The sequence below is a fragment of the Natrix helvetica genome (genome assembly GCF_964273705.1).
Source record: "Natrix helvetica genome assembly, chromosome: 3".
In the NCBI taxonomy this organism is placed as follows: Eukaryota; Metazoa; Chordata; class Lepidosauria; order Squamata; family Natricidae; genus Natrix; species Natrix helvetica.
In genome coordinates this window covers 64,352,496-64,367,620 of record NC_138549.1, presented here as the reverse complement: position 1 = coordinate 64,367,620, position 15,125 = coordinate 64,352,496, and the positions used below count along the sequence as shown (strand labels likewise).

At 38.7% G+C, this 15,125-nt stretch overlaps 1 protein-coding gene across 1 annotated transcript in view; it reads left to right on the top strand.

Annotated features, from left to right (window-relative positions):
- Positions 1-15,125, top strand: part of ASTN1 (astrotactin 1) — a gene marked incomplete at its 5' end in the record, with an annotated part of 262,549 nt that overhangs the window by 137,252 nt on the left and 110,172 nt on the right. Inside the window, 3 exons of the mRNA XM_081946598.1 lie at positions 3,497-3,646; positions 9,570-9,737; positions 12,436-12,520. Of these exons, the coding sequence (XP_081802724.1) occupies positions 3,497-3,646; positions 9,570-9,737; positions 12,436-12,520 (403 nt within the window). The remainder of the gene's footprint in view (positions 1-3,496; positions 3,647-9,569; positions 9,738-12,435; positions 12,521-15,125) is intronic.

The window sequence follows — 15,125 nt, the reverse complement described above, 5'->3', positions numbered from 1 at the left end:
TACACCGCCCCGAGTCCCTTCGGGGAGAGGGGGCGGTCTATAAATTCAATAAATAATAATAATATTAATAATAAAGGAAAACTGAAATAAAGTTAGAAGCATAGTTGCAGTTTCACTTAGTGACTTCTTCACTTAATGACTCTGTGTGGACACTGAACAAGGATTACCTGTATTTTCTATGTTTTGTGAGGAAGAGTAGGGGTTTAAAAGAAGTTATTTGTTGATACCGAATACAGCTTCGCTATTTATTTCAGCACTGATATAGCCCCTCTCACATTCAGGTTAGTTCGGGCAGATGTAATTATTTTGAATCATATATTGAAGGTAAGTAGTAGAGGTGTCACACTGTGTTTTTCAGACACTACTTAGCATAATACATATTAAGCAGAAGATAAGTTTACATAGCTGTGCAACAAAATATATTAGCCACTAGGCTACATCTGTGATCAACACTATAGAAAAAATAATACGGTTATTTTTGAATATATAATTATAATAATATTACCCATACAGATTATGCCTTTCCTATTTTAACAAGGGGATTTGAAACTGTTGAGATATCAATAAATAATACGATTATAAGCATTTTGATTTATCCTTTCCAAGTACAGTCCTTTGTTGTTGTTTTTAATGGTTGATTCAGTCTATTCATGGATAACCAAAAATCTCCTTGCTGAAAGACAAAATAATTTTGCATTATCCCAGCTCAGGCACCAGATTGGAGAAGATTAATATAGATTATATGTATGAATTCACAAATTATTTCAGAGAAGAAAATTACCTAGGAAAGCAGTGTTGTCACTGTTTCAGCTTTTACCTTCTGGAGCCTTTCAGCTCTCCACTGATGTGGTTAAGGATACATTTTTGGGCAGTACAAGCAGTATATGATTCTTTTGACTCAGAAAGTGCCCAGTTTTAGTTATCTGGAAGCCAGCCATCTGCCCATCTGGATTTCAAGAGCTTTCTCATTTTTGGAGAAGAGATTATGCATGGGAAGTATTTAGGCAGAAATCTGGTTTCTGTGCTTAAAAATCTTATCTAAATATCTATGGCATCTATCTATGGCATCTATCTATCTATCTATCTATCTATCTATCTATCTATCTATCTATCTATCTATCTATCATCTATCTATCATCTATCCCCATCTCACAGAAGCAACTCTTGACATTGTATAACAACATGATTATCTTAAGAGCTGTAAGGTAAAGATCTAAAAACACCAATGCAATTGCAATATTTTTCTAATGATATTATTAAATTGCCATTATTGGCCTTGTCAGTAGTTTGACTGTCCTGAAAATTGGCATTTTGCAGTATCATTACATGATTACATAAAATGTAACAATAACACACAATATCTGGACTATTAATACATTAGATTTTGATGCGTACATGTGCATATATACCCAAAAAGATAGAAACAGGGAGTGTATAAGTGTAGTTATACAGATCCAGGTTCAAACATTTATTATCTATTAAGACATGGGAGAGAAGAGATAGGGTGTTCACCACTGTTATTAGGAATCTCCTCATGTGTATTCAAGTGCTTTAGAATAAGGATTTAGAATAGGTTCTTATAAAAGAAACAGAGTAGTGATAGGGAACAGTTTGGGAATAAGAAGATGTTGACGGTGATTTGATAGCATAAGAAGATGCTATCACGGCACTGAGTAAAGAAGAATAAAGCCAAAAAAAAATATTACACAGTATTTTTTTTAACTGAAAGTTAATAAAGTGAACATTAAAAGAGTAAGGTTTTAAATATTAGATATGTTGAAAAGAAATGTAAGCTAAGTAATCAAAACCATAGTAGACTGGAGCTGAGTCAACAAAGACTTTATAGATTTCTTTTTTTTAAAAAAAAAAAGTACCTTTATTATTTTTATAAGTAACGGAAGGTGGCAAACTTACTAATACTCTTTCCTCCTTCTATTTTCCATACAATGACAACTCTGTGAGATGAGTTAGGCTGAGAGAGGGTGACAGGCCCAAGATCACCCAGCTAGCTTTCATGCCTAAAGTGGAATTAGAACTCACAGTCTTCTGATTTTTAACAAAGGAATCAAAGCACAAATTTATAGTAGAACAAAATTAGACACAGATAGTAACTTCTCATGAATTGTAATGGAAACTAGTATGATGATAGTAAAGACATGATGAATAATTATAGTGATATAAAACTCCTGAATGAAGAAGAAATCAGTATATGGGCTTGAGGAACATTCCAGAAGAGTTATCAAGAATGAGAGGTAGCTGAGGGATCATTTGAAATTAGGTAGGGTGGCAGCATTCTCCTCTCCACAATCCTGAAGGGATCTCTATAGCTTTTCAGCTGCAATAGTATACACTACTAAGGTGTACTGTACATAAAGGGTAACAGCAGGAAAAAAAAGTTAAGCTCTGTTTGCCCAGAAAGAAAATATTTGAGATGCTGATTATAAAAGAGACATCTGGTCAAGGCAAGAGCAGCATATAAAGAGGGAGCAATGACAGAAACAGAATGAACATGAGAAAACATCATCACTGCCACTGAGTGGTAGGTTGAAGGGAGGGTTTAAGTCTTAGATTCATTTGCCTTATATGGTTCCTCTGTGTACAGTAGTTCTGTAACCACCCACTCCAGGTAACAGAAGCAGACCATGATTTTTCCTTTATGTTAAAAAAAAAGAACCCCAAACCCTTGCTCAACGCATTTGTTTTGAAACTCATCTCTTTTCATTGATTTATTTATTCAAGGAATTCGTTTCACTTTCAGCTTTTACCACAGATGCATCCTTTAGGTGGCTGGCTAAAACATAACACAAACAATCCCCACAATTCACATTTCATATGGCCTGAGGCCATATAAACAAGCGGCTAAGCGTAAGAGCTTTTCTGTGGCTTCAGATTTTATGTGCTACCCTCACAGCATATCTGAGCGCTGCTTCTGCCTGGATGGGATGTCATGCTGCCTGTCAAGAGAGAGTTGATGGCAAAATGCCTTGACACCCGGGGAGGTGTAAAGAGGCTGCCACTCAGAGAAGCATGACTGAGACAAGAATAGAGCTCGATTTGGAGAAAGCAAGCGGACTGAAGCAGTCTACGGAGTAGACATTAATTACTCTGGGGAACCTGATGTCTATGCACTTGTGGGCTGGTAATGAGGGATACTGCTGTTCACAGCCACCAATTAGGGTGCAGGCTGTAAACTGAGACTGCTTCAAGAAATTGCCCAGCTCTATTTCTAAATCTACACAAATGAGCAAGTCTGTTTCTCACATGCCTTCCCTCCCACCCCACCCCCCAAAATAGAATGATTATATTTCACCTCAGTGTCTGCACCTCTCTCTGCTGAATGGTTGGGACCCCATAAAGACCTCATGAAGAGCCATTGCACTAGCCCAGGGCTTTATTCATAAAAGGCTCCACCAAGAGCCATTGTGCTAGCTCAGTATTGTGGCCTTTGAGAGAGGCACATCTGGATTCCATTGACTTCTTTTTCTTACTGTTTTAGTGGGTTCGCCTAGAAGTCCTGTTAGCAAGACAACTCTGACTCTCATCAGCATCACCAGCTGTGTCATTGGTCTGGTCTGTGCTTCTCATGTGAGTTGCCCACTTGTGGTCAAGATAACACTTCACGTACCGGAGCATCTTATTGCTGATGGTAAGCCAGTCTTCTAGTTCTCTTGTCACTTCTACTGTCAGATCAGTATTAGGTGTAACATAAATGTTAATGTTTGTTACTAGAGCATACTGTGAAACTTTGACATATATTTGCACATTGGTCAGGTAAAAAAGAACTATTTTTGACGTATCTTTCTCGTTGGCTTTTGCCTACAGCATGTAACAACAGTGTAACGTCTTTATTAGCTTTCATTAATCAGGCATCTTTCAGATTTTCTGGGATTGCAGTTTCCAGAATTTCTACTTTTAACTCAAACTGAAAATTCTGCATGTTGCAATCCTGACACATCTGGAAAGCACCAAATTGGAGAAAGCTAACATCCTCCAAACCTATTGGCTATTTATGCTTTTCTATTAGTTGTAGATACATACGTGAATATAGTCATGAATACATCCATAAAGAATAGATTAGAATTTCAAATGGTCATCCTGTATTTGTTTATTGCATTTCCCTGCTTCCTGACAGGGAAATTCTATTCTAATTAGTACAACTCCCAAAACATCTTACAAAGATCAGTAGCATGGCTGCATCTACTCTCAGACATACAATTTAAGAAGCACACTCTTCCAAGAAAACGAATGGGAGAGAAGGAAGATTTCTGCATAAAGTTACACAGAAATATTCATACTCAAAGCCTGGCTAGAGTAGAAATGGTACTTTCCCTGCTCTATTCATGTTGCCTCCAGAAAACTATATAAAATATGTATCTGGGTAGGCTTCATTTGCAATGAAGGTTATGGTTACCTGAACATGGTGCACATTGATTATTGTCTTTGTGAAGAGCAGATCCCATTGCCCTGATTTGTATCCAATCCACTCTGCCTCTTTAATTTTCTGGATCAAGTTCTTCTGGGAGATTAATGTACCCTTAATAGTTTGTGGATTCAGGAACATAAATAATCCTACAGAATTATTTTCTACACTTTTTATCATATTTATGTATGTACATATTATTTCCCCTCTCTCAGATTTGGTATGAGCATTTCCCATACCTAGTAATCTCTGAAGATTGAGTCAAGAAAATTGCTATTATATATAATGTAGGGTTATTTGTATTATTATTTTTAATATTGTAAGCCACCCATAGTCACCACAATAAGATAAGGGGATATATAAATCAAATGCATACACACACATATACATATATACATACATACCAGAAGACATTGTTTGAACCAGTGATTATGTACAATTTTCACAAGGAGAAGCAGTAGGCTTACAGATACATACCAGAAGACATTGGTCAAAGGGCCCTGGAGAAAACATATTATGTGAACTCCCTTTAGCCTGGATTCACATGTGTTAGTCACATGTGTAGACGACCTAGTGGCAACCAAAGATAGTAGTGATGTCTGGATCCTCTGATTTCTTGGTGGCTTTCAATATCATTGACCATAGTATTCTTCTGCACCATTTTAGGGGATTGTGAGTTGAGGGCACAGTTCTTCGGTGGTTCTCCTCCTTCCTCTAAGTACAATTCCATTGAGCAGCATTAATGGGAGAAAGAGATATTTTCTGAAATCCTTGATTTACAAGATGCCTCAGGGTTTGATCTTGTTCTCACTCCTATTTAGAATGTACATGAAGCAGGGTCCCAACCTTTTGGGCACGAGGGACTGGTTCCGTGGAGATAGGTTTTTCCACAGACTGGAGGAGGTGTGGTTTTGTGTGCTGCTGCATCCTGCAGATGGAGCTTCACTTGTTTGCACAGTTTCTGGCATACTGCAGACTGGTGCCGGTCCATGGATCAGGGGTTGGGGACCACTGGGTTAGATCATCTGTTAGGATGAGGTTAAATATCATTAGTAGATTGGTTATACTCTATTATAGAACTCTACCATGAGCTGCCCAAGTGATGCTGTCAAGGTTCCTTCTCGGTGTTTGGTGGCTGTAAGGATGTGGATGAGGGGAAACAGGTTCCTACTTAACCCTAACAATATCAAGTGATTGTGGGTTTTGCTCCCTACCCGAGATCTTTAAGCATTTCCCCAGACTAAGTAGGAATGCAATCTGGAAGTCCACCTGGATTCATGACTCCTGCTAAACAAGTTCAGGAAGCTATGGTCATGAGACCCTTTGCACAAATACATCTTATGCACCAATAGGGCATGTTTCTGAATCAGTAGCCCATATTCTTGCTCTTTCTTGCATTTGTCATTTCCCATTTGGACTGCTGCAATGCATTTTACTTGGGGATCACTTGAAGACCATTTGTAAACTACAGCTGATTCAGAGGAGCAGTTGGGTACTCCTCAGCATGCCTATATAACTCCTCTGCCTGATTAATTATTGTGGTTCCTAGTCAGTTTCTGGATGCAATTCAGTTATCCCTACTGAGATTCCAAGTGCCACAATCCTGTTGGCTTTTCAGAAGACTCTAGAACTTGGCACTTGACTCAAACTCTAGAACTAGGATGTTAATGTAGCACAGTCCATGTTTGGTCTGCTTGAATATAGTGTTTACTTTACTTTACTTTAATCTTTATTGTTTTTATTGTTTTGCTATTATTTTTTTGCTTCTTATATTTGCCCTCCAGGATTGATTGAAAGATGAGTGGGTGACCATATACATCTGCATAATAAATACATTAAAAAGTTAAGAAATTCTGACTTCCCACACTAATGTGTCAACACGATTTGTTTTAAGTCAAGTTGATATCAATTTATATGTATACTGTATATAAAAGCGAAATACCACTCACGCAGCATCACAAAATCTCCAGGACCGTAAAGCCTACAAAGTTGAAATTTGGCACATAGTTTCTCTTGGCTTCTAGGTGCTCACTAAAGGATTTTTTGAAATGATCATCAGATCATTAGTATTTCTTATATTATTATTAACATGCTCTAATGCTAAGGAGTTAAATGTTCTACTCCCCCTCCCAACCTAAAAAGAACTCTTTTCCATCTGCCACTTGGGCATGGGCATGTGCGTGGGCAGCACGTGACTCATCCGGCCTGCAGGTTGGGAGTTTACACATTGTACTCCCCCTCCCCACCTGAAAAACACCCTGATGCTAAGGAGTTAGACTGAGAGAGAGAAGGGGACAAGATAGGAGAGGCCTCTGTAGGACAAGCCTGAGGGAGAGAAGGTGATAGGAGAGGATTAATGGGGCCAACCTGAGGGAGAGAAGGGGAAAAGATAGGAGAGGCCTCTGTAGGACAAGCCTGAGGGAGAGAAGGGATAAGATAGGAGAGGCCTCTGTAGGACAAGCCTGAGGGAGAGAAGGCGATAGGAGAGGATTAATGGGGCCAACCTGAGGGAGAGAAGGGGAAAAGATAGAGGAGACCTCTGTGGGGCAATCCTGAGGGAGAGAAGGGGAGAGGAGAGGACAATTGTAACTACTCATTAATTTTCAAGCTGTAAGTGTCAGTTTAGTAAGCCTGATCACATAGTTTCACATAGTTTTGTGTGTATGTGTGTGTGTGTGCGTGCGCCGATCTCATACAGGGTGACTCTGAGTAGCCAACAAAACCAACAATTAAAATGTAAAAATCAATAATATATAATTGTGTATATAATACAAAAATAATATAAAATCATTTTAAACAAATACTAATTGCCATGAGTAAAATCCAAATTTAGAAAGGGCTACTAAAGATGTCATAAATGGTGCAACTAGCAAGCAGGCCCTCTGCTTCAGAGGATACTAAAGCCTAATGGGAAAACCCTGTTTTGAAGACTTTCCAAAGGGCCATAAAGATTGTGGCTAATGGTAATTTAAGAAGAATGATGTGTGGTCTCACCAAGAGAATGGAGGTTCACAGCAGAAAAGGCTTGTATCCTGGGTCCCATCAGATAGAATGCCGTAGTGGGCAGGATCCACAACATGCCTCTCCTGCTGGACCTGATTGGATAAGTAGAAATAATTGGAAAGAGGCAGTCCCTCAGATAGCCCCATGTGACAAATTGCCTTAAAGTTCAAAATCAGCACCATGAATTACACCTGGAAGCAAATGAGCAACAGTGCAGCTCACAGAGCAGACGTATAACATGTCCCTTCTAGGACAGACATAACTATCTGTGCTGCTGCATTTTGCACCAGGTGAAACTTCAAAATAGGGCAGTCCCATGCACTAGCAGTCCATATAACATTCTAAAAAACTTGGCACCAGATTACTTCAATCACCAACTCTACAGACTGCATTAAACTTTAAATTAGGTCTTGCTGTCTGGTAGGAAGAATGGACATGGATTTCCATACTGTGGCACTTCTCTTTTTAAATGATTTCGGTTCTGAAATACAGCAGGTTCCAGTTCTATTGTGTTTCAGATATCATATTAATATGTCTGCTTTCTCCAGTCGTTTAATCATCTCTTCCCCCTCCTCTTTTTTGAATAGATAGTTTTTAATTCTGAATTTATCCTGCATTTATTTTGGTCTTATTGTATATTTTTAAGACTGTTGTAAAGTGCTTCAATATTTTAAAAATAAGTGGGAAACAAATACATTTAATAAAAATGTGCTATTACGCACTATGTAAGAGGTTTAAGTGAGAGCTTTGCATTGGAGAATGTGAGAGATGCATTGAGAATATGGTAATATGATAAAAGAAAGAACCTTTTTCATAGGGCGTAATCTTAAATTCAGTGTAGAACTACAATCAGAGGCCTTTTTAGCATAAACAAGGTAAAGGCATCAACAGATTTTATTTTAAAGCATAGGCTAACTTTGAGCCAACATATTTACAGAAAAGAAAATGTGGTTTATGAGTATCAGAACTCCATTTTCCGTTGCAAACGCTTTCCAGAACATTGGAAACAAATGACGCCCCTGCAAAAATGTGAACTGTGTCCCACCCACACTGTGGCAGGCATTGCCCCCCCCCACCTTCTGTTGGCAAATGAAGTGAAAGAAAAGCAGAATCTAACAACAAGTATGTCACATTTGTCATCTGATAAATGAACAGTCAATAAGAGATTTTATCTTTGGAAACCATTGCTAATTCAACATTGGCCTTGGGGAGGTCGGTCATGCCAGATTGGATGGATGTGTGTTATATAACTTACTCTCCAATACCAAAAATGGGAAGATTAGTTCTTGCAGAAAACCAAATTTCTGTTAGGTTGAAGCAGAACTTTGCTTCCTAATGGGAAACTCTTCTGTGTCTCAGTAATTTGTTTATTAAAGTATGCAATTTCTTACTGTGATCTGAAGTGAAACAGTCTAGACAGATGTTCTGACATCTAGACCAATGAGGGGGAAGATCCTTGTGAAAGAGGACAGAAGTAGAGGATGGAGAACAGATCAGATTGATGGAGTAACTGACCCTGATTGGAGCAAAGAAATGAGTTATCTTAGCTGGAAATTTAATAGGAGATTTTGTCCTTAGAGCAACCCGTTTTCATGGATCTCTGTTGAAGAGTCAGTTGGCTTTCATGGTATCAAATTTACTTCCAAACTTTCTGTTATTTGAACTTTTTTGTTAGCCTAGATATGCTTTTGTATAAATTGTCCTAAAAATCATGATAGGAGATAATAGACACATGTGTAGCCATATCTACTGGAGATGGACATGCTAAGTCTAAGGCATCTGCAATGATGAATGGCTGACTCTTCAAAACAGGATAATTGGGGATGTTTGAAGTGGGTCCTGGAAGAGATATTTCCAGATCATCTCCAGAAATGAAAGAAAATATGCCTGCCTAATGTTTTTGTTCAAAGAGAAAAAGCAATGCTTGTTAAGTACATTAGAAAAGTATCCTTGAGGATATTTTTGCACACAAATTATAAAGTGGATTTTAAGTAACATTAGACAAAATATTCATTCACATTACAAATCAATTTTCTTTTGTATGTGACATAAATTAGAGGGAAGACAGGGGAAATTTAGATCTCACCCATGAAAATGCCTTGTGTTACTCTTTCAGAATGAAGTTTCTTTCCATTTTCTGTTGCAGGAAGCCGATTTATCTTATTAGAGGGGAACCAACTGGATGCCAGTGACTGGTTAAATCCTGCCCAGGTGGTTCTTTTCTCCCAGCAAAATTCTAGTGGGCCGTGGGCCTTGGATATGTGTGCCCGACGACTTCTCGACCCTTGTGAACATGAGTGTGATCCTGAAACTGGTAGGTGGGTGCAATATGGTGATTGACATGTATTCTGGGGAATTGGCAAGTTCCCAAAGCTATTGAAAATTTTGGTGGAAAAATGACCTTCACATTTCCTTTGTTTCTGTATGGTGATAACAAAAAGTCATATGAAGTTCCCTTATCTTGAATCCAATTTTTCTTCTACCCAGCAGACTATTTTTGATGGATTATGTTACACTCTCTGATTTAGGCTGACGATCCTTCATATGTATTACAAGAATTCAAATTTTATATATGCTATGTTAGGAGGAGAACCTGAAAAGATAAGAATTTTTAATATGATTGGTGCTAGATTCTACCATTTCTTCAACAGGCACAATTATGAATTTCTAGGTGCTACCCCCTAAATCTAGAGATGGTATCTCAGGAGATTGGCCCAGCCTTCTCTCTTCTGCACATGCTCACAGGAGGCATGTTTGTTCCACATTGATGTGATGTGACTCATTTGCACATCGTGTCTGCATTTCACTTATTCACAGCCATCTGCCATGGCAGCTGCCAATTGTAGCAGGCCTCTGAGGGGGATGGTTTCAAACACCCTCCTCGGGCTTATTTCTAAATTCATAGATTTTTGCCACCATTCTGTAAAAATGGTTATGCCTTCCAAAAAAGAAAAAGAAAGAAAAAGAAGTACTTCTGTTGTACCTTTTGTTCCCTTTGGCTGTAATCTGACTAAATAACTGTGTAGCTAATATTTAAAGCATACAACTGTGGAGACCTCTTCTTTTTCCCTACCTACAGATATGTCCAATATAATTCAAAAGATAGAACTTACTTCCAACTAATTCAGTTGCAGCCTTAATGTAGGCTTCCAGAAATGTCATCTAGGGAGAGGAGTAAAGAAGTGCATTCAGTGGAATTATCATATGTCTGCAAGCCTTAAAGCACAAATTAACTTATGATTGCAATTGCAGATTTTTTGGCATCATAATATATGGTAGGGAAACTCAAACTACTTCACTGCTTGAGATGCAGGATAAAATGGGACCTCTCCCTGCTGCCTGTGCCAAATCACTTATGGAGCTAGAGTTGTCACTGAATCTCATTTTAATGCTAACTTTAATTCCATCACCTGGGAGAAGCAGTCTGGTTGCACGCTCAAGTGACTAATCATACTGCAAATATATCAATCTACTGTTACCATTTGCAGCTTTGACATCTGAGTAAAAATAATCAGCTCCAAATGGACACACAGAGATGTAGAACTCTGTTAGTTCTAGTGGTTAAGGCACCAGGCTAGAAACCAGGAGACTTTGGGTTCTAGTACCACTTTAGGCATAAAAACTATCTAGGTGACCTTGGGCCAGTCACACTTTATTAACCCAGAGAACTTAATGTACAGGGTGATTATTGGGGTAAAAATAGGGAGAGAAAGAACTGTTATGTAGTTGCCAAAAGATACACATGAGAAAAAGGTGAGTGTGGAGGAGGGGGAAGTGTTGATTTGCCAAAAACCAAGTAGAGGATGAAACAGTCATCAGAATAGGAATTCACTTCTGAATAAGTGTCTGGTTTGAATGGGACAGTGGGAGAGCTTCACTCTTGTGGCCTTTTCCCTGAGTAAGCATCTTTCTTCTCTCTGTTTTGCACCTGTTGGCAATTTCATTCTAGCAATATGAAAGGAGAACAATTTCTTTCGGTCAACTTTCCCTTTATAGTTTTATAATCTTTTGTTATGCTCTCCTCTCACAGTGTGATGCAGTGTGACCTTTTATGTATTTCCTCAAAAGTGCGCCCTACCACATTCAGTGATTACAGCTTTATTCCTTTCTAAACTAATGTAATTCCTTTAGGATGAAAAGCTTGGTAAAGCTGGGTTTTCAAAGAGGAATGCCTGAGAGCTAATCGGGAAGAAGTCCCAGTAGGGTTCCACATAATTATTGTTTTTTAATTTATAAAGCAGTGACCTGGGTGGCATGAAGGAAAGGGAATAAAATAAAATAAAAGATATAAAAGTGTAAAAAGGAATAAGCAAAAGATATTGACATCTCATTCCTTGGCATTTCATTTAGTAGAAAATGTCTCACAACTCATTGGATGATGATGATGATTATTATTATTATTATCATTATCATTATTATTATTATCATTATTATTGTATTACTGGACATTTATATGTTGCTGCTTGCAAGCTGCCAAGAGTCATAATGACTGAATCAGCAAAAACATTCATTTAAAAAATAATAATTGCATGTTCCAAATAAACAAATAAATATTTTCAGATTCATCATAAATAAGGGAATGTGAGATTGTGACAGATTTTGTGTGAAACTGGAATCGATCATATATGCTGGCTTGTTTGCTTGTTTGTTTGTGTAGGGTAAGAGGCCACAGAACAGGCATTGAATATTACACTAAAAATGTCCAGACTCCTTTTCTTGTTCATCCTCTGACTCTTTGCCTATTTTTTGCCATTTTATGTATTGTTCCCAGCTGTATGATACACTGCAAGTGATGAGGTGGCGAGAATGGTATGCAGGAGGCTTGTAGAAAAGCATTGTGATCTTGCGCTTTTTATCTCCAATTCAATTCCTAGTAATTCCTAGTGTGGCATTTTTTCTTTTTCCACTCCTGCTGCATACTAAATTGACAGCTCCCAGCAAAACTCATTCCCTTTTCAGAGTTGTTACGTAACTCATTTATTATTCTCTTGTTTTTGTTCTTTCACTTCAAGGTGAGTGTCTTTGCTATGAAGGTTACATGAAGGATCCAGTGCACAAACACCTCTGCATCAGGAACGAATGGGGCACAAACCAAGGGTAGGTGATTTTCATAGCTCTGCCAGATTGTTGCTTAGCCTGAAGTGAAGGCGACAGCACCTCAAGCAGCTTGGCCATCAAGCAAGACAGCTTGGAAAAGTTAGAGAGCTGCAATAAAAGCCAAGTGATGCCTGTAAGGAAGTATTCACAATGTCCTGGGCTTCAGTTTACCTTGTAAGGAAAGAGCTGTTGAAGTTAGAGGATGGCTGATGTTAACCAAAGAGACAACTAATAAAGTTTCAGGGCTTTGAAAGTAATACATATTTTATTTCATGAAGAACAGCTCAAGGCTTCATATCTGCTGTGACCAACATAGTTGGCTTCATATCTGCTGGTCCAGTTGGCCCAGTGGTGAAATCTAATTCTCCCCACACCACCTGTGGATGTTGCTTGGTAGGGGGGGCATGTGACTGGGTGGGTGTGGCCAACTTTTTTTTCACTTTCAGCTATTTTTTAAAAGCTTTTTAAAGCATTTTTCCCTGCTGTTTCGGGTGTACTGGCAGGGAAAAAATGCTTTAAAAAATAGCTTCCGCTGATCGCGCGGCTCAGCTGTGAGCCGTGTGATCGGCAGAAGCTTTTTTTTTTACTACCAGTTCGCAGAACCAAGGACAATCGTCCGTACCTGTTCGGCGGAACCGGGAGGATTTCACCCCTGAGTTGGCCCCATTCAACCCGATCCATGGTGGATAAGCTAAGGTGAAAAAATTATCTGTACCTTCAATGATCAAAGTTGCTGGTGGTCTGTGGACTTCAAGTCAAATGTTGACTGTTTCATTTAAAACCCTAAACTGCATGGCACTGGGATGAATCAGGCGGCACCTTATTAAAATTGAATGTGCCTGGATCAGTAATTTAGTGAGAGAGTTTTATTACAGGTTGGTATCAGCTGATTATGACTACCTGGCTTCTAGGGAGATGTTACTGGGGCTTTTAATTTTTCTTTCTTTGTTTATTTTGCCAGTTGGATATTGGTCTGGATTTATTATGTTCTTGTTTTCTTTTTGTTAGATTTGTATATCACCGTATGTTCATTGGCACTAGGATAGGTTACGGGTACAGTAAAAGAAATAGAGAGCCAGTTTGGTGTGGTAGTGAAGGCACCAGGATAGAAAACAGGAATCTCTTAAGTTCTAATTTTGTCTTAGGCACAAAGCCAGTGCGTGATCTTGAACCAGTCTGTCTCTCTCAGCCTTAAGAAGGAGGCAATAGTAAACTATTTCTGAAAATCCTTGCCAAGAAAGCTGCAGGGCCTTGTCCAGGCAGCCACCAAGAGTCAAACCCTGGCACAAAGGGACAAAAAAGAAGAAAAAATACATATGTACAAGAACCGCTCAGAGATGCCTCAAACCGTGAAATGGGCAGCATATAAATTTAATAAATAAATAAAATGGAAATGAAGGGTCTGCTGTGTCAGCAAGAAAAGGCTGGCAGTGTTTTTCCACACTGTCTGGCATCTCCTCCATTCAGTTGAAGGGGGAGGGGAACAGAAATTGTGAGAAGGTTCATGTGAGACATATTGATTGTTCTTTGCAATGTTGGGTAAATTTGTCTCATCTTGGTCTCCGTTGTTGGGGCGGATCACAATGAGCAACCGATTGTTCTGTTCAAGTGGATTCCTCTCAGCCAGAATGTGACTGAACAGAATCCATCATGGAACATGGTTAATACTTCCTTCAGGATGGGATGAATTCTTTTCTGCTTCAAGGAAACATTTACAAGAACTCTGTTTAAAAAAACCCTATCTTGGTCTAAGAAGATTATTAAGTCACACTGAACTATTCCTTTCTTGGTTTAAGTAACTGGGAAGATCCAGATTCATTTGATTAAACTGGCTATTTAGATTCATTGTCATTTGTTTGGGACTTGGAACTGGGGATCTTCCTTAATCACCTACGCCTATACAGGAAAAGTGCACCTTGCTTGCTAGTTTCCTTGAATGTCTTGGCAGATTTTCATAAAACCAATTATGGTATTTTTCTGGATTATTTCCCGATATTGCCCTACGGAACACTAATTACTTCTGGATATTCTATCCTGTTGGGCTATGTGTGGAAGGAGCCAATGTGTCAGTGGTAACCCTTTGTGAGCTGGTTGGACTTAGTGACAGTTATTCTCTCCTTATCCCATCTTGACTACAGTGACGAACTTATGGGAGCCTTACCCTGAAAGGCGTCTTGAAATTGTAAAAGACTGGGACTTGGGCCCTAAAGTATGCAAGACATTTCATTGTGAACGTGCTAAACATTTAAATTAAAAGAAGAGAAAATGTTGACAACGTCCCTGTGCTGTTAGGTACAGAGGGAAATATGTCCTGTCCCAGAGAAAGCAGACCTTTATTTCTAGCCTTTTAATTGTAATTTGATTTTTTAAAGTTTACTCATTGTGGCATTTAAAACATTGTATTTTCATTTCCTATACTCTGAGCTTGAGCATGGGTGGGTGGATTTAATTCTGATTAATGAATACATTGGAATGGGCATTTGCTAGTCTTTGCATTACACTCTTGCATGTAGCTCTGATCAGGTGAAACAAAGTACTAATGGTAGAGTAAGATTGCTTGAGCTAAAGGGGAGGGACAGTCACAAAATTTACCATTATCTCCATG